At 39.1% G+C, this 20908-nt stretch overlaps 1 protein-coding gene across 5 annotated transcripts; it reads right to left on the reverse strand.

Annotated features, from left to right (window-relative positions):
* Nucleotides 1-636: 636 nt before the first annotated feature.
* On the reverse strand, nucleotides 637-20644 carry FBXO9 (F-box protein 9). 5 transcript variants are annotated; one of them, XM_030489326.1, is made up of 13 exons: nucleotides 20283-20644; nucleotides 16240-16317; nucleotides 15103-15261; nucleotides 14690-14747; nucleotides 11179-11278; nucleotides 9364-9494; nucleotides 6449-6563; nucleotides 5657-5775; nucleotides 5272-5362; nucleotides 4160-4255; nucleotides 3311-3404; nucleotides 2411-2539; nucleotides 637-1224 (listed from the first exon to the last, which is right to left on the reverse strand). In XM_030489326.1, exons 1-13 carry the CDS (start codon nucleotides 20283-20285, stop codon nucleotides 1213-1215), a joined length of 1185 nt encoding a protein of 394 aa, XP_030345186.1. In that variant the 5' UTR covers nucleotides 20286-20644; the 3' UTR covers nucleotides 637-1212. The 5 variants fall into 5 exon arrangements, 4 of the variants coding, with proteins under 4 accessions (XP_030345186.1, XP_030345183.1, XP_030345184.1 ...); XM_030489323.1 differs by having other exon boundaries at nucleotides 2411-2565; XM_030489324.1 differs by having other exon boundaries at nucleotides 2411-2565; nucleotides 16240-16313; nucleotides 20283-20607.
* Between the last annotated feature and the right edge of the window lie 264 nt (nucleotides 20645-20908).

The following is a 20908-nucleotide window of genomic DNA, read 5'->3' on the forward strand; positions in this document are numbered from 1 at the left end:
TACACTAAAAAGCTTCAGTTCTTTCAGAATCCAAGATACATATATAATAAGCAGCATTACAGTGTCTGCACTACACCCCCAAGCGACATATGCAGGAGAAGCAGCATACAGTACCTGCACCAAACCTCAAGGTACACTTCATCATTAGCAGTACATGGCACCTGAACATCTACAGCAGCCTCAAAATTTATCTTAGTACAACAAATGCTCAAAGGGTTTACAGTATCTGTAGCAAGGTTAGGTGAAGGGTTAGAACACATTACATCCAGGTCCAAGTGAGCCCTGCTTAGCTGTGCATTCAGACCTGGCCAATGCACAAAGAGTACACACCAGCATTTCACCATTGCACTGCAACACTTCCCAAGCAGAGCCACGCACCCTGCAAAGTCATCCTACAGTATAAGAGAACAACCCATTGCCCATATCCCTCTCCCCTGCGTGCCTGTCCTGTCAAGAAGGCAGGCCCCACTGAACTTCTATCAAAATCAAATTGCATTTATCATCAACTGACACCACTGCATTGGTGGGGATGTACCTTCACAGTTAAATTTTACACTTCAAGCTTGCTTGCCCTTGATTTATTTTTTTCCTTAAGGTTGATGTTGACAAAATGCCAGATCTTAAAGGCAAACAAAATAAGTTTAATTTAAAGAAAACATTTATTTGAAGTTCTTTTAAATCACACAGTTTAACAGATATAAGACAACTTTCTCCTCTTCACATTTCAAGCCTTCACCAGAGACCACGCACACTGTCCCATGGACAGTGAGATTTTCCTGTAAGAATTTCTTTTGGACAAACCAGTGTCCAGGCAGATGAAAACCCAAATTTTAAGCAGACTGATTTATAAAATCTGTTAAAAAAAAAAAAAAAAAGAAAACCACAAAACAACAAAATTTTGTTATCAAATTCTTGTCACAAAGTAAAGGTGTTTAATACTTATAAGCTTGATCTCAAAATAAAACCCCAGCCATTCATAATCAAATAGAACATACTGTCTTCAAAAAATTCCCCAGAATTTTAAAATGTTCCAAATATATACACATTTATAACTTAAGTGCTCATTAGCTACAACCTTTTATTCATGCAAGAGTTGTGAGGGGAAAAGGTGTTTCTTAGAGCGGCTTTTCTGAAAATGCAGTAAAACTCTTCACTCGTGCAAAGAACAAAGGGGTGTACACTTTGTCAATGTCGAAAGTAGTAACAGCTGTCTCACCAGTCGATCTGCAAGGAGTATTGTAGAAGCTAAATTAGACACCAGTTGCTGTTTGAAGCCCTCTATAATACAATCGCGTTCCCCTTTCATTCTTACTAGCTCTTAGACTTTAAACAGTGCAGGATGTCACTCAAGTCACCATATTAATATTGAAGTAAAAAAACCCTTTCATTTGTTTCACTTAGATCCTTGAATTCAAAACACAGAGTGACAGCAAGAAAGAATACAGAGTGACAGTAAAAACTTGTATGTTTGCGAAAGTTTAAAAAGAAGAAAACCAAGTATTTCTGAACATCAGTGACAAAAAGCATATGCCCTCCTGGCTGTGTTTTATACTCATCTTTATTCTGGTTTCAAAAGGTCACCACCAGAGGCAGAGCAGACCCTGAGCAGTACAGAAACTTTGCGCTGAAAAGAATGACTGTCATACTGCCACTTTCCATAAATATGGTATGAAAATACTAGGTTTTATAAAAGTAATTTTTCTGTTTATGGAAGTTACCTATACTCCTAACTACCAGTAGTTCATTTCCTAGATTTTATATACTTACAGCTCAATAGCTGAGCTATGCCCGTATAAAAACACTGAATACAGAGATTAAGAAGACTGGAAGCCAAGGCCTAAATCCACCTTAAATGCCAACATCTAACATCTGGACAGCCAACTTGCCAGTATTTAGAGCATCAGGGGCAACAGTGGCCATGGCTCTTGCTTGGTTAGTGATAAGAACAGCTGGACACATGCCCATATTTTGCACTGCTGGATTACATAGTTTGTATACGTTACAGTTCTCACTGTATGATGGGTGCAGACATTTCTAGCTTGCACATTCACAAAGGAAAATAAATATATCTCAATGAGCATGTTTTCCAAACCCTTTTACTACCACCACACTAAGTAATTCAGTTCAGTTCTGAAATCATCCAAACACTGTGCATAATGGCTAAAATACTGCAGTTCTACTACTTCAGAAACTTCCCATACCATTACAAAAAGTTAGTAAATCTTGGGATGTCTTAAAGTTCATTACAACCTGTCAAATCAGGACCAGTTACTGTTTTCAGGACATCTCATTAAAGTCTCCTAAGTATTACAGTCTTTACATCTTCTGTACTTAATACGGACAAATTAATGTGACCTGTGCTTCTGTAGGCAAATATCCTTCTTTGACCTTATATTCTCCATTTACTTACTTGTAGGTTATGTGACAAGAATGATGTATCCAGACAAGTTTGTTGAACCTCTGGCGCCCACTGGAGCACAACTGTAGTCCTACATGAAAGCTGTAATCTGTTTCTTGTGCAGGAACACGTCGGAAATACCTGCATTTGGGGCAGTCAACTGGTTTCTGTACAAAGAGAAAAGAAGTATCATGACATATAAAGAAACACATTGTGCAACTATTTATCCTGAGGCTTAAGTAACTCTGAGGACTCTCATACTTGAAAGCAAGTACTGGTATTCTTTGAAAATACATCAATTTAGACATTAATTATAGAAGTTTTCACAGAAAGTAAGATAAGTGTGGAGGACAGCACTCAAACTATGTAAACTCACTGTAAAGTAATGTAACACTTCTAACTTTTCACAAGTTTCTCTTGACAGACACATCGTTAATCAGAAAATATAAAGTTGATATAACTGTGATAAAAAGTTGACCAAATCATTCAGAGTTCAACTAATGAATACTGCTTATTTAGTTTCACTTAATGCTGTGGAACACAACTGCATACAGCCAAAACTGATCTCAGAACATGACCTCTTCATCCTGCCCTTCTGCTTGTTAACAATGTTCACAAACTACCTAATAGCACCACACATGGCAATTAAGACTTTAGGGGGACAACTGTTGTCCAAATGTGAACCAGATATTTATCTGTCTTAACTGGGGAAAGAAGGGGGAGAGAGAAATGTAAGACATAAATAAACATGGTGATTTATTTTATTTTTTAACCATTTAAAAAATTCTTTTTCTAATCCACTGGCGTAATGCAAATCTTCAGGTGCATTAAAATATTCAGTCTGAGGAAAAAAAAAATACTAAAAAGCCCCATCCTTACACTATTTTTCCTCTATTCTATTTTGCTACCTACCTCCTCCTTTCTCTTCATTATTACAGCAAATACTTTGGTTTGATTGTCTGTTTCCTGGGAAAGGCGGTAATGGCCAAGCAAGACTGCATCCGTTCTGGAAGGTTAAGAGGAGGATAGGGTCAAGGACATAAAAACACTCTCTGTCTCAGAAGAGTGATGTACTTATGATACAAATATCAACAATGAAACAACTGATTGCATAACATAATTAAAAAAACTATTCTTTTATTTCCATTTAGTAAAGTACCAGGCTCACTGATGATATGAAATGATGAAAACATTTTGGAAGGTTGCTTTTCATTTTCCCAGAGAGGACAGTAAAGGTAATTTAGTCAGTTCTATCTAGCCTACTGCTAAATACTTTCAGATTTCTAGTGAACAGCTCAAATCTGTTCTGAAGTAACAATTTTCTCTGCTTTTAGCAAGTTTGTGCAAACATCATAAAGAAATCAATCAATAATTCAGTCTTATCCCACTAAAATCTTCAATTTCCTTCAAACAGTCAAGGAATTATGAGAAGGCAGTCAACAACAAAATAGTATCTTCAAAAGGATTCTAAAACCACCAAGCTAATAGCATGTATTCTTCCATCTACCTTCTTTCAAAGTCTAAAATCACATAACCTGCAAAGGAAATGTAACTACAATATCAGCACCTTAAATTCAAAGGTATTTTTGCATACAAGTCAAAATTTTTTTGTAATTCTCAGAAGAGAACTATAAATATCTGTAATACAACATAAATAACATCGTATTTTTACTCCTGTTTTGCTAAGCCAGTATACAGAATCTGAGACAAAAATAAACAGAAATTGCCACGTAAAAGCAAGATGAATTTTATTTCAATAACCTTGTATTTTTAGTCCGTAAGCGAGGAACTATAGATTGAGGATCTTCAGGAGTTGTTAGCATCATAACTTGGCCATCTGGAAAGAATCTCAAATACCTGCAAAAATATAATTACACAACATAAACCTAGAAAACATATTCTTTTCCTGTTGTGCTGTGGGTTGTTGGGGGTTTTTTTTAATAAATCACAGGATGTTTCCCAGAAGGACATAAAACTTACTAGGTAACAGGATTTGAAAATACATTTCTTCACACATGATACAACAGAAAAAAGAGATAAAAAATCAAAGAGAGCTTTGAAGATTAAAAGATCAAGTTATGAAGAGTTATGAAAGAAGGCAGAAGTTCAGGATTTTTTTCACCTCTATCAAAAGAAGGTTACCCTGGAATCAAAACCGACCTCAAGTAAGTTTCTCTACTCAGAACATCCATTGAGACAAACGCATCAAAATCTTAATTACAGTTAACAGTACATGTCATGTGGACTTTTTCAGGTTCTGGGATCTGATCAATTTCTACGGTACTCAGATACTATGCTGCTGTTTGTGAGACTACAGAAATAGCCCCAAGATTCAATGGTTTCTATTAACAGCTTCCAGCCTCAGAAGGGACAGCAGAATGGAACAACAAATGCTGGCAACAGCAAGAGGAGAACAGCATAAGAACAGGCTGAGAAAACAAACAGCAAGATATTTACAGCAAGTTGAGACAGCCCAGCCTCTTGGTTATTTACAAGTGGTTAGAAGTAAGTTAAAAGACAATTCTTGTATAATTGCTTGTTTTCCTTTTGCTGAAAACAACTATTACATCAGAAATGTAAAACACAGTAATTTGGGTAAAAAAATCTGTGGACAAGTACTGCTGTTGTTACTGATTAAATTTTATCCACATGGAATGATTAACTGAGGATGAAATGTGTTTCTAAGCCGATCTCTAATTATAATAATAAATTCTGTTTCTTAAGACCTATTCTCAGAAAATACACATAGCTTTACACATTGTGGTAGTTCCATTGAGGTTTACAGAATGATTACTGTTTGTGATATTGAGGGCTGGATTTAAAGAACTTAAGAGAGAGAAACATTTCACTCACTCATTGTACTACAGTTCTACCTGTAATATTCCACTTGGTGCCACGCTCTATAGAAACCATCAAGAGATTGTTCTCCTTGACGTATATATTTTGTCTTGCTGATATAGACACCTACAGGAAAGGAAGATATAATTATACAAACAAAAATTAAGTACATAGAATATTTAAGATGAAAAAATCAACAATCTAAACCTTTTGAGTTTACTTCGGTTACTTAGATACATGGAAGTTTTTTATTTTCTTCCCTTGCACCCTTCCCTTCTGTTTAGACGTTCTACAGATTCAAAAGCCAAAAAAAATTCAGATTAGGTCTAACAACATCAGAAACATGAAACCCTGATTGCTTCTATCACTGTTTCATGCAGTAAAGAAACAAAAAAAACTATATCCAAAAGTACACCTTACCATCAAAGCGAACACGAGGCCTCTCCAAAAACATTTCCCTCCAAGAGGCATATGGAACAAGCTTATTGCAGCTCCTACCCCATATTTTCAAACAGACTTGATGCCAGATTTCAGGATCTCTAGTGAAAATGAGAAAAAAGCAAACCCCATTATTTTTCTGCAAACCTTGTTTACCTTTTATATATCAAAGTATATATATACTCCATTATTTTGTTTGGATGCAACGGAAAGAAATTTTCTTGAACAACAATACCTTATAATTTAAAAACATTGACTAATTTACTTAGTCCTGGAGCATCTGAAAGCTACTGCCTTGTCCCACTGAAATTCAAGAACACAATGCCATTTTCAGCCAAGTACAGAACAACAACGTTGCAGCAGCCTGTCACTTCTCTGTGTGGAGTGGCAACACAACAAACATTATTTTGGAGATCTTGCAACTCTAAATCTCAAACAAGGTAGAGCAAGTAAGACTTCCCACAACATCTTTTATTACAATGAATTCATCTATCTAACATACCATTAGTGGTGTATTCAAAAGCTGATTAGCACTGTGAGGAGCATAACATGAAAATTGCCACAGGAAGAAAAAGCAGGGCATACTCCGACATGTACGATTTAGTACCCTGAAAGCAAAAAAATCCATAAAACCACCTTTCCAACACACGCAATTTCGCTCTATGGATTTATTATCCACCTCTACAGAGCTTACATATGTCTGAGCGTAAAAAAGGGCTTTTTTCTTCCTTAGAGCAGAGAGAAGCTTCACTCTAGACAACTTTTCTACAATACCTGGCGCAAATGTAAAATCCTCGACAAACAAGAGATAATTGCTCTAATGATCTTAAGTCCAAGTCACTCGAAACCACCCATCGGAAAATGTACATTAGTACTTCCATAGGCAACACTGCAAAGAGAAAAGAAATTCTTGCGAGATGGTAGCCTGTAAATCAACAGGTTATCTACAATCCACGTTTGACCATTACTGAAGTTCTGACTTTCCATTAACAAATTCCAACTTTTTCACATGGCAGCCAGGGAACAAAGAAAAACCCCACCCTTTAATTAAAAAAGTCACTACACTTAGAAAAAAGTCACATAATGAAAGAACAAAAATAAAGAGCTGGAAGTGCATTATGGCAAAATAATAGGGTAAAACATAGCTTTAGACTACATATATCCACAACTGTAGGTGTTATACCAAAAATTCCACATGTACATTGCACATCCACAGTGACTGTGAAGCAGTATTTTCTTCAAACTGTCGTAGTGTGTAACATTACCTCAAAGCATACTGCTTTTGCATGCCAAGCTAAATAAGCTCAGGTCAGGGTCAGTACTGGATAGGAGGTCCTAAGCCCAACCTATCCACTACGAAATTGATATGATATTACTCTATATTTTGTGGTACAGGTCCAGTGATTGAAAATGCTATCACACAGCACTGTTTTAAGACTTCTTCTAACGTAATACAAGATAATGACAGAATCTTCATCAAAGCACCACAAGATCATATTATAATTTTCCTAGCATTAATTTCAGTGAAAAAGTCCTGGAAAATTAAGGCAAAATTCTTTCTCATAACTTTCTGCCTCTCTTATACCATCAGGAATTACACTTCATTTATTTCTAAGTACTGCTGCTTTCCAGAGCCTATGACTCCAACTGTACCAGCACGTGCACTTAAGACTTGATGATTTTACTCAGTGTAACTGCTTTGAGTTCAAATGGAGAAAGCAGCTGAGTGACACAAAGGTACATTAAACAGTAACTAGCTGTAAATACCACGGTAGAGACTGCAATTTAATAGAATTCTGATTTTTAGTGAAAAAAAATGCTTCTAAAAAAACTGCACTGTTGCATTCCCACAGATCCAATGAGACTGGTTTTGCTATAAAATTTGATGAAACTTAAGTTTCACATTTCAGAATACTAACATGATAAAAAGTACATAACCCCACTGGACACCAGTTTCTGTATTCACTTAACACACATCTTGTTTCATGAATCTGACTTAATTCTATGTTTTGTTATTGAGAAATCATAAATTTGCTATATTGCCTGTATTTGTAACTATTAAAATAATGTTACAGTATAAAAAAAAAAGTCACGCAGATTATTGCTACAAGGTACAAAACAGTCTCTGGCAACTTATGAGCTCTGTGGTATGTGAACTCTTAGTGCCTTGGAGAATGGGAGATGCAAAGGATTAAAAATCTCTTACTAGTGCTAACAGGTATATATCTTCCATTCTGATAGTCACTATCAGCCAAAGCCTTTGATTATCTATCTTATCATCCATGTTTCTAAGTTTCTAGTAAACTAGGGATCATTAAGACACTTTGCTTCAGATACCGGGCACACACTGTAGAGAAAATATTATAGTATTTCTGGTGAAGAATGGTATCTTGGTCCTAAGCTTTACTTGTGTAAAACAACAACAAAAAAACTACTATGAAAAATTGCTCCTATACTAGGGAAGGAAAGTAAATATATTCAGTATGTCAGTTACATGGCAGAGGTCTGATCCTGTTCTGTACTAAGGGTTAACCAGCATTCCAAGATTATGAATGTCAATAAAATGTAAAATGGAACACAGAAAATCAATTCAACCAAATCTGTTACTTCACACTGTTTCAATTTTCCCTGGGCTGCTGAACTCTGTGACTATTGTACTACCATGATGACCAAGAGGAATTCTTTGTAGCCTACTAACTTCTGAAGCAGACCTCATAATTTTAACAGTTTTCATTCTCTTAAAAACAGTCAGTAAACAACATACTGTAACACAGGACTGGCACAAAGGCAGAAAATATAACTAGAAAGAGACCAAGACTGCTGCTCAAAAGAGACATCTCTTGAGATCATTTTACAGTAATGGCTACAACATATTGACTTTACTGGCAAAAAAAAAGAAAAGATGCTTTCCCATGTGTACAATGCCACAGTTGTTAAAATATACGCTTTAACAGCTTGCTACGTTTGTTTTATTTTTCTTCCTTGAGCAGAACAGAGGAGATCAGAATAAGATTTCCCAGAGCAGCTGGTAATTTGGGATGCGAATCGGCGTCTGATTTTAAGAGAGTCTAACTTTTTTGTACGATTTTGTACTCTGTACGTTTAGATCTTGCAAGGAAGTCTCAGGACGACCGTCCTAGAATTGAAGTACTGAAAAGCTTTAACCTGCAAAAGCCTTTCCAGCTATGTTATATAGTCTTGATGAACCTGAAAACGTATCTGTTGTAAAGATCTGATATAGAATCAGATAAAACAGGAAATGCAAAGATGCATATTCTTCACAGAACAATTGTCTCTTATTTGCACTTCAGAATTCTAACAAGTATTTGCGAACGAAAAAAACCAACAAACCTACATTTCACTTTTTCAAACATTAACTGGAAGGAAAACTGGAATACGCTTACTTCAGCAAGTGTGTTCCTAGAAGTTGCTACTTTTAAGCATGACTTTGATCCCGAAAAATTCTACTTAGTAGTAGTACTACATAGAAAAGCTTGTGCAATAAAGGCAAAATCATGCATGAGAACAAGATCTGCTTAACTAGTTGATGATCTTTTTTCCTTTACATCTAACTATAAAAGTAAATAGATACTGTGTACATTTCCTTAAAGGTGGCTTTAGAATGAAGGAGACATGTTTTAATAGAGGGAAACATGAAACTCTTACACTGAGTGTATCTTAACTCATACCTGAGATATGGGTCTGGCTGACATTAACCTCAGGCTGACAAAGTTTGACTGAAGATTCCTGAAGAGTCAACTGCTGCTGGAAATCCGACAGGAGATCAGCCATCTTGTCATCCTCTTTGTTATCCTCCACACTAGAAAAGGGGGAATGCCAACACTGTGATACTGGTCAAAACATGCCAACAGATATCCTTCTTTTCACATCAACCCACTGTCTTACCCTTATTTAATATAGTTGTTTCCTGTATGTTTTTAAAGCGATCTCATTTCATCATATAATAAAACAACTACTGCAATCTTACCAAGTTTGTTTAGATTTTGCTGGAATCCATCTGCCAGTAAAAACTTTCTTTTTCATTTAATTCCAATTCCAGTTTCTTTTTGTATTTAAGAGTTCACTGTTTTTAGTGAAGTCACTGAAGAATTGCTTGATTCCATGAAAAGACAAGCTTCCTCTTTTGCTTTCTCTAAGATAAGCCATATGCAGGAATAAATTATAATTGATGGGAAGTTGTATTTTGTCACAACGTAAGATACTGAAAACAGTTAAGGATTTTTACTTTTTTTTTACTCCTGCATTATTCACTGAAGAGTGACCCCAAGCCTGCAGCGTTGCATGGGGTTGTTGTGACACAAGTGCAGGAGCCGGCACTTCTCCTTTTTGAATGTTATATCACTGGCCTCAGCCCATTTATCCAACCTGTCCAGATCCTTCTGTAAAGCCTTCCTATCCTCAAGAAGATCAACACCCCCAGTCACAGCAGCTTAATTAAAAGAGTAGGAAAATGATGCTGAAAGAAGAAAATAATCTCAAGGAAAGCAAGATTTTTATATGACCGTAGTTTATCATCCAGGATTTTCTCTAGTGCACAAATGCACAGCAAAGATTTCATGCTAGTTCTGAAACTAAAGAAAGCACTTAGCTCATATTACTCTCTTTTATATTGAGTCAACTACTGCACTGAAGCTGTCATGCTCCAGGGCAACAAGACTGAGAGAGTAATACCGCATGAATATGATTGTACTTTCCTCTTATATCCTCAGTTTTAAAACTCTTGATTTCTTGTAGTTAGCAGCAGCACCTATGACTGCTACCAGTAAGCAGTGAATTGGAAAGTTCTGTTTCATAAGCTTGTCTTCGCTATGCTATCTGAGCTATAACAGAAGTTTTGGCCCTAACCCAAACCCTGTCCTAAAATCTAAGTCTTGGGCTCAAGTCAGGCCAGCCTTAAGCTGCTACGCACATGGTGTGCTGAGGCCAGAGGTACACTGATGCTTGTAACAAGGAAAGACTAGACTACTCAATCTATGAGCTTCGAAATATATTGCTCTACTTACTGAAAACGCTCCCAATTGGCTGTGTTAGCACAAGAATGGTAGTATATTCCCTTGCTTAATTACTATGCTTATTCCATGGTACAAAGCTTTTACTAATTGATATTTTTGCCATCTACAATTTTGTACATGAACCCAAATGTGTAAAAAAACACAACTCAGAAATCAAAAGTAATAAAGTGAAAGATGTTTTTTTCTTTTTTTTTTAAGTGACAACATAACTATTTGTAAATCTTTCATTGAATTTAACTAGCTGCAAAAAAAAAGCCTGTTACCTTCTTTGAACTACAGTATAGAAAAGTCCTCCTTTGACTAATGCATCTGTAAACTTTCTGTGTAGTCTATTCAAACGAAAGAGGACAAGTTTTCCAAATGTTGAGAAACTTACAACTGTGTAGCACAGCAGAGCATTCATGTGCTTCAGAAACAAAATTTCAGGTTTCAGTAATCCTATGCACTTAATTAGTAAATTTTCATACTTACCACCTGTTTCCAACTCCATCACCATCTGGGGACCGTGTATAAGTGATCTTAAACTCTATGTCAGGTACAAGCTGCATTGCTAGACGATAAAACTTGATGGCTGAAAATAAAGGCTTAATGTTTAAACAGGTCTGATACCTATACTAGCTTATCAAAGCAAAGGGGTTTTTTCAGAGATGGCTTCAGCTAAAAGCATTAAAAAGGTGGAAAATGCCTTTGCCAGTAAATCTTATTTAGTCTAAACTGATTAGGTTTAAATTCGATACAGAAGAGAGGTATATTAAGCACCTATTTTCAAAACTAAAAATTTAATGTACTTTTCCAGAACAAAAGAGCTCTCTCAGATACGCTTCATCTTTTACAGATTTACCTTAACTGCTACTAATTCAATTATGCAGTACAAAATTTTACACTAAAACATTACAAAGTCCTGATTTTGTTTGTGGCCCAGCACTTACAAAGCTTTCTCAATAAGCCATAAAGATTTTAGGCATTATATTAATAAGTAACCATGAGGAACACGAAAGCAAATTTGAAAGATGATGCAGGTACCTTAAATCCCTGTACAGTGCAGTCACTCAGACATATACAACATTATAAAGGTGCGAAAGATCAACAAAACAGTGTCATAATTTTGAAACTTAACAACAGACACAAGTAAATTTGACTGTAGCAAAAACCCTGGAAGCTACAGAAAGCACTGAAGCAAGCCACCTCACTGAGGGTGACGAACCTGACTGGAGGAAAGCAGCTTTCTCAAAAAGCTATATAGCAAGCACAAGCCTATGGGATGTGAAGGTAAAACTGACAGACTGGATTTTTTCTAGCACACAGAGAAGTACTTCTGCCTTTAACACTCCAAAGATGCTACAAACACTAAGTATAGAAACAGGCCCAGGAAAATCACCCTATGCGAATGAACCATTATTTAAGCTGCAGAGTGTCTTTCTTCTGAGTTAACTCTGTGAATCCTTAGTTTAAGTGGATTCATTTTATGTACATCGTCATTTTAATACCACTGTTAACATTGTATACATATTCGTGTCTCTGTATTCCCACGTGGTAATCAGAGGGCAACTTTCCCTCAGTTTGGACCCTTAAAAACAAAACCCAAAGTAAAATATCAATGAGTGTGGAGCTCAGAATTTAACACACTAGTGAGTCTGAGAAGCCTGACTTTGGGGCAAGTAAGTGTTCCTATTTCTTCAAGTTCATTTCAGGGCTGGTGACTGACAAGCAGTATCCTTTGGCTGGTGAGGATGAGGAATACCAGGAGCCAGCTAAACTGAGATCAGTGTCAACTTTAGCATTTAATCTTGCAGCAACACTGTACTGTACTTAAACATGAACAAGCGGCTGCACATAGCTGTCTCACATACATCAGCTATCAGCAGATTTCAGAAGCAGGCTGAAATGCCACTTGGATTCTGGTGACCTGAGCCAGGTCAGCAGATTAAAAGGTGTGGACTGAGAACAGATGTCCTGACATGTGCTCAATAATATACCTGTGTCTGGCATAGGACCTTGTCTCTAAGGTCTCATACAGATGTATGTGTAGCAACAGTTTAGCTTTGTTTCTTTAAGTCTCAAATCAAATTCAAATGAGAAAGGATTCATATTCACACAATCCAGATGCCTAAAACAATTGTGAAAGCAACTGCTCGATGTTACTACTTCTCTGCTGCCGTGTCGTGGTCTGAGCCCAGCCGGTAACTCGGAACCATGCAGCCGCTTGCTCACTCCCCGCCCCCCCCTTCTTCCTCCCCCCGCTCCCGGAGGGATGGGGAGGAGAATCGGAAGAATGTAACTCCCACGGGTTGAGATAAGAGCAGTCCCGCAACTAAGGTATAATACAAAACCACTACTGCTACCACCAATGATGATTAGTGAAATAACAAGGGGAGAGGATACAATTGCTCACCACCCGCTGACCGACACCCAGCCCGACCGGAGCAGTGATCTGGGCCTTCTGGGTAACTCCCCCCGGTTTATATACCAGGCATGACGTGCTGTGGTATGGAATACCCCTTTGGCTAGTTTGGGTCAGGTGTCCTGTCTCTGCTTTCTCCCAGCTTCCCCTCCTCCCTGGCAAAGCATGAGACTGAGAAAGTCCTTGGTCGGAATAAACATTACTTAGCAACAACTAAAAACATTGGTGTTATCAGCGTTGTTCCCAGGCTGAAAGTTAAAAAACACAGCACTGCACCAGCTACTAAGAAGGAGAAAAATGACTGCTATAGCTGAACCCAGGACATGCTGTTTAACATACAAGGAGTACACTCAAGCAGATGAAGCTGTAGTGTTCATTTTATACACACAACGCTTAAACAGAGTGCTTTCCTCACATATTTTATTTTAATTTACTTGGAAATTGTTGGTATGAACACCTTTACAGTGTACTTACTGCATGATTTCCTATATGGTAGGTTATATACCGGACATAGTTCTGATGTCTTTTTTTACTGTGCATTTAATTCTACACCAAACACACAAAATACCTTAGCCTAAAGTAATTTTGCCCTGTAAAAACATGTAATAAATTAGAAACTGAACCAACTAATTTTATTACCTACTAGGGACTCTTATCTCACTCAGTTCATTTGAGATCTGGAACAACAACCAGAAATCCCTTGAAGGGAAGGAAAACTCCTATGGCAGAGAGGAAATTCTGTATTCAACAGGTGGCTGAGTTCAGGAGCTCCCACAGTTCTGTGTATCTTGACATATTTTGCACCTGCACTTTAACCAAGGCGGCCAAAACCTCTAGTGGATGAGCAGGATGGCACATATGTTCTGTGTTTCTTTTTTTTGCCACAGAAGAAATAGAAAACTGGTATTTCCACTACAGACCTACAGCACTTGAAGTCAGAATGGGCTTCTTACTCTATATATTCTGAAAACTAAATATGAAGAAGAAAACTTTGAATTTGCAGTTTTACTAATGCTGACAGCAAGAGGGCAAGCAAGCTAAGCGTCTTAAATATTTATGGCAAACCTCATAAGACTACCAGATTTAAACATTCACTTCAGGAATTCTTAAAGAAGCTATCTTAGCATGCTGTGGAAATTAAACAAACAAACAAAAAACCAAACACTGAAACAACAAAACATTCCATGGGTTAAGTAGTTCCGTTCAAAGTGAAATAAAGAAAACTGTGAGCACAGAAAATATATTGCCTTGATTAATTACTATGCTTATTTCATGTTACAAAAGTCATAAGAAGCAGCATGTTATATGAAGAAGCAATCCAGTGCTTCATTAAATTGCCAGATTTCAAAATGTTGTTTTGTCTGAAAGCTAGAGATTATTTTCTTGATCTGACTTTAGCTTCACCTCAACCTTAGAACTGTGTTCCTTTTATAGCAAGTGTGCTTGCTTATCTGAGTAATTGAGGTCTCAAACTACTATTAGCCTGCAGTTTAACTTCACTGGCATCATGCCGTCCTGCACATAAATGAAAGAGTTAGATTCTGCTGCAATAAAGATGTTCATTGTAGACTTTCACATTACCTTCGTAAAGGGCCCCATTTCGTTCTTCTTCCACTGCCTTCAGGAAAAGTTCTTTTGCCTGTACAACAAATTACACAGAACAGTTCTTAAACTCCTTACAAGTGCAATGTCACTTGACTTAGAATATGCTACAAGCCATAACTGAAATTCCCAATCAACATACTATCTAAGTTTCTGCTGATCACCCCGTACCTATAGCCTTTTAGAAAGTAGACTGGGAAGGTGACATAAAGCCAACAATAAAAACTAAAAAAATCAGTGTAGGATTATGGAAAGACATTTGTACGGAGACAACAGGTTAATCACCTCTGTTGTTTCTCTATATTTAATACAGCATTAGCTTTTAGGATAGTTATACTGCAATACTAACACACACAAAAAAATCCCCAAATTATACATTTATGGGTTTGTACCTTTTCCTCTTTTGCTATTTCCTGTTTCCTTCTGGCATCTACAGACTTTACTCCAGGTCCTTTTGAAGATGCTCTGCATGGCAGAGGTTCCAACCCACTAGAACTCATACCTGGGGCAAGCTCAAACATCCACTGAGCTCTGAACATCTGGAGCTCTGCCTAAAAAAATATGATTAATTCTGACTTAGTATCACTTTTTCAAACAATACCTTTTCTAAGGAGAAATTATAAACACAAAAAAGAATCTCAAAATTATGCTTCACACTTCCAAGTCTTAAATATTTTTTGTGAGTTCAGACACAATTCGCAACTGTGTTATAGTAAATTTAAAAAAAGTGCACAAATACTTGTTCAATCTCATTCAGTAACATCAGTGCTTTTACCTGGACTGTTCACCTCAGAAGAAAAACTGACGTTTCAAGAAGTGATTGTTAGTACTACAGTTGTGACCTAAGACCCCATAGAAAAGTATACTTTCTAGACATGATGTTTTCTCTTGTTTATGCAGTTATCTTAAGCAATAAGTCAATTAACTAGTCAAATTAAAATTTAGAAAACCTAATTTTTTGGCCATGGGCATATTGAGCTTTATAACAATCAAGGCTGTCATTTACATAATATACAAATAATACCTTATACTCCTTTCTCTTTCAAAAAATAAGGACTATGCTCTGCGAAACAAGGTAAGTTATAATTCTTGCCATGCATTTTTTTCAGCATCTCTGAAGTTACACTTTACACATCTCTTACAATCATCACAACTTCTGGGGAGTGACTACACAGAAATCTAGTGAGAACAGACTTTTCTACTAGACTGCTTTTATAAACTTTCTGCTCCAGAAGCGAATGACAACTTAAACTGGAATTTGATCCATACAGAAACTGCTGTCCAATTTCTACGCTTCTTCAAAGAAATTCCAGATCTGCCACAAGCTTTCTTTTCATCTATACAGATAACTGAAGATCTAATCTGACACTTGGAAAACAACGCAAAATTTATATTTCAGTTTTGAAGGGGCAGACGGATTAAACATTTGTCAGATCAACAAATGTGTGGTAACTAAATGAGCATAAGTAATGCAGTTTAAATCACAGCAGTACTATGTTTGCAAAAAAACACTAGCATGGGAGACATACCTGAAGATTTGCTTCACCGGGTCTTTCATTGTCATCGGTTCTTACCAAATCAGAGCGACAATCTTCTTCACCTTCTGCCTAGTAGAGAGCAGTCAGACATGATTATAGAGCCTGAGTAAGTCCCTACAGCACATTCAGAAAGCAAAACTGTCACTGACACACACTAAAAAAACCCTAAGCATACTCCTCTTTTTCCTATCCTTCCCACCTACCACACAGATCACTTAATTGATGATAAAAACTCATCTTAAATTGCTGTCCAGCATTAACCCAATGAAGTTGTGTTTTGCATTTCAGCCGCATCAATCTAACACAGAGTAGTTATGTATCACTTGAAGGCTTACACACATCAGTACACTGCCACAATACCCGAATAAAGGTCAGTGTCTAAATCAAAACACAGAACTAAAGCTTCAGTATTGAACAGCAGTGTGCTTAACACAAGAGATTAAAATTTAATAACTGTCTTCCCATTGTAAAGATAACCAGTAGTTCTGATTTGCTTAATATTTACAAAAGCACAAAAGACCAGTGCTTTGAGTAACAATAAATAGTTTATGAGAATTACAGGTCAATACAGGAATCTCAAAAACTACATGTGAAACTAAGCAAGAAATGTATTGTAAAAGAAAATAAAAAGCTAGCATGAGAGCTTGACAGCTGGTTTTATTTACAGTACTGCTGTGAGACAGGTTAAACAAATAAGACCTTAAATAAGACCTTTAAGAAAACCTGACAGGGCTCTACAGAGGAATTACAGCTAGTTTAAGAGCAAAATTCAAAAAGACACAATAAATTCTCACCGTGAAATACACTGAGATTTGTGGAATCTATACTAAACCAAAGGAAAACGAATTCTGAGCATCAGTGACAAGTCACTGCAATGACAACAGCAGCAAGATGCCACTACTAAGACATTTGTTTAAAGTTCTTCCTGCAGCTGAAGCACTCCTGTCTTTCTACCTTTCTGTCCACTGCAGAACTATACTGTTTCACATCTATAGTTGTGCAAGTACATAATGCAAAGTGAGGTTATAAGAAGGTAAGCCTGGCATTAAGATTACCACAACCACTTACAGAAGTTTTGGTTCCCACTCCTTCCTATTGTAGATAGTGCTCAAAGACTTCAAGTGACATTCTGTCAGTGAGATTCTTCCAAGCTCTCATAAAGAAGTCTCTATTTCCTGCACAAAGTGCAGAAATCAAAGCATTCTTGTATTCAGAAAATGCATAAAACTTTCATAGCACCTGGAAGTTCATGCTCAAAGTACAGAATACTGGAAAATCTGGTGGGAAGGCAATGTTTCTTCTCTCTGTCTTGGTGACAAGCACCTCCCCAGAATTCACCTGTAGTACTTGTCTCTGATTCCCCAACCAACCACAAACTTACTGGCTTGTCATCTGTAAACATATTTTTACTGATGCTCCAGTCAATTTACCTTTTACAATTGATAAGGAGGCCAGTGTTGGTTGGTTGAAGTAAACATATGTTGCATCTGTTTCTACATTCTGATTTGAAGGCTGTATATTTTTAATTTCTCAGTGGAGAAAACAAGGAAACCAAAGCTCTGAAGCTTGAAGCAGCGCTACATCTGAGCAGGGAGTAAATAATTTAGAAATTTCATGGGTTTTGATTCCAGAATTTGGTTGCAAGCAGTTAATGCCCTATGAGTTGCAGCAGTCCTACCACATTATTTCAGCACCCAGGGATTATATCTGCGCTGGCCAAAAGGAGATAGCCTAGGAATGAGCTAGCACTGAAATGGGTATCGGTAAGTGCATTATTATGGCACTGGGCTGACACAAATAAAGTCTGTACAGAGATTAAGGTTTCTGGTTTGCAGCTGAATTTTGTCCAGTCAGCCCTCTGGGCAAAACAAGCCTGGGTTTATCTGCAAAATGCAGAAACTAGCAATTCCTAAACCAAATCAACACACAATCTTGTGCACAAGGGCATGCCCATTAAAATCTTTAACTCATGAAGTCTGTAAATAACTAATTCATGAGTATGAGTTAAAATTATTTAGAAGGTTATGAAGTTGGCTGATGTTTACCTCATGTTCAAAACTGTTTCAGTAATCTGTTCAAGAGTCTTGATTTTCCTCCCTTTGTCTCTGTTCAACTGCCCTCCTTCTCCTTCATTTCTGAGTCACAGACAGTCATGGTTCTGGACCAACTGCTTCCAAAATGTCATTTAATGCTCTTTAAAACTTAAATGTGCTCTCAATACAAACAAAAAATACACCATACTATGAAGACCTAGTCCACAGCCTAAAAGCGGTCAAAAAAAAAAAGATATCATGAAGTTGATTACAGCCAAAGTTTTGACTTTCATCATTACCTCTTCTATAGTGAGTGCTCCTGTGACCTGAAGTCTCTCATATCAAAGGTTTGTCTTCTGGCAGCGGAGGCAGTGTAAGTGACCATCGCTCTAAATTTACCAGTAAGCAATTCATTCACATTGCTACTCCATGGCTGACTGGACTGGAAAACTGATCTCTATTAACAACCTTTCCGTTATGTATTTGATCTGCTGAAACCCTATAGTTTTGCTAGAATCACAGGTCTCACTGAAGCAAGGGCTTTCACCAGCAGGCAGCTCATGAGACCACACCTACAAAGCAGGTTGTAACTTGTAAAAATTGGCTCCTCGCCCCAGCTCTGATGATACTTAAATTCTAGTTATAGTTTCTGAAGTTCACAGAACATGGCACTGTAACCGCTACTTGGCGGATCAATCTGGCCTGCTCATCTTTATGCTGCTGGCCTTCCCCCTGCTACAAGTCAGCTGTCACATGAAACATGGACTTTATCCTGATTGATAGCGAGACATCCTTAGTGTGCACTGACCAGCTCAAGTAATTTTCCATGAGAAAAGTGGTGGTCAAGCCACCAAGAGATTGACATGCCAGAAGTAAACATCTGAATTAGACTGTGACCTGTAAGTCAACTTAGTAGATTTGATTCTGATTTGTCTGCAAAGTTTTCGAAATCATTTGCCAAATGCAAATGATACTTGCACAGCTTAGGTTTAACTGTTTTGTAACCAATAATGCATGCTGATTTCCTCAGAGCACAACAATCACTTACTAAACTATCTGTAATGCCAAGTCCTTTAATAGTTCAGATCTTCTGTTTCAGCAAAATAAAGCCAAGATCAGAAAGAGTTCCAAGCTGACTGTCACCAGCTGAACAGGACGACATGTGAGCTGTACAAAACTAAGGGAGAAGCAAGCACGGCATAGCTGAACAGTGATGAACAGCAAATGTCCTACTGGGGGTTTTATAAGAAAATGAGGAAATTGCTCAATTTTCCTCTCAATGTGGTACAAGCAACACTGTGCTTAAAAAATACCTGTTTTAATTATGGTGGTAAGGCATTTTAAGATCTCCTGAATCATAGAAATGGTTTAACTTTGAATGATCAAGTTTTCATCGTGGATACTTGAGTCCCCATTGAGGTCCAGTCAGAAAAGCAATACTGAACCCAACAGTAACGCACAAACTCGAGCAAGCAGAGTGCCTGGCCCATGGAGCTGTTAAAATTATGAAGAGACTTTATGCCATCTGTTTTCTGATGGAAGCGAGAGAAAGACAGGGCACGCTCGTCGGAAATGACACAGTGATTCGTCCGGGAGTTTCTACGGATAGCTAGGTCGGTCCTGAACCAAGGAGCCCCACTCATCAGCCCAACCCACCATCCTCTGCGGAAGGCGGCCGTGTCTCCTTGCGGCGCAGTTACCCGGGGTGGGAACATGGCCAGGAGCACGGCACGCTAGCCGCAGGCACCTCCCGGTGCCCGGGCGGGCGGGCGGACGGGGCAGCGCTGCCAGGCTCGGCTCGGCGCGCCGCTCCTCCCGCCCGCGGGCACACGCCCCTTGCCGCTGTCACCGACCCCCCCAGCTCTCCGGCGGCGGGGCCGGGCCGCCCTCCGCCCGCACCTGCCACGGCGGCCGAGCCCCACCGCCACAGCCGAGCCACAGCCGAGCCGCAGCCCCGCACGGCCCGCCGCAAGCCGCACTGCCCGGCCCGGGCCCGCTCACCATGCTGTCAACGCTCGGGCGGCGCTGTCCCGTCCGGGGGTCTCTCCCCCCCACGCTCGGTCCGTGTGTCCTCCCCGCGGGGGGAAATTAGCAGAGTTCTCGGTCGGAGAAGCGCACCACGCAGCGGGAGTAACTGCGGGCCCTGCGTACGGCAGCCATCTTCCCGGCGACTGATGGGCAGGCGGGCCGGGAGCAGCGGAGACACATAACCAGACAAACCCGCAAGGTCAGAGCGCCGCCTGACGCGCGGGCCGCTCCGAGGCGCGGCCGCCTGCCCCGCGGACTACCCGTCCCGGTGCGCACCGCAGCCCGCGGCGGCTCTCCCGTCTGCAGCGGCCTCCGCGCGGGGCCTATCGGGAAACGTAGTCCTGCGGCGGCACTGCCGTGGGAAGTGGCGCGTCCCCAGCCGACCGCGCCCGGCGGCGGGGCAGAGGCTGCCGGGAAGTGTAGTGCTCCGGGAGGCGAGCCCGGCGCACTGGGGGTCGCTGCTCCGCCCGGCCTAGCACTCTGCCACCGCCGCTCCCATGCGGGAAGGCGGCGATGCCCGTGCCCCCCGCGCGGCTTCCTGCCCGCTCGGTGTGGCCGTTCAGGCCGGTGTCAGCAGGAGCAGGGCTTACTGTGGGAGC

This window comes from Strigops habroptila, chromosome 6 (genome assembly GCF_004027225.2).
Source record: "Strigops habroptila isolate Jane chromosome 6, bStrHab1.2.pri, whole genome shotgun sequence".
NCBI classification, from domain to species: domain Eukaryota; kingdom Metazoa; phylum Chordata; class Aves; order Psittaciformes; family Psittacidae; genus Strigops; species Strigops habroptila.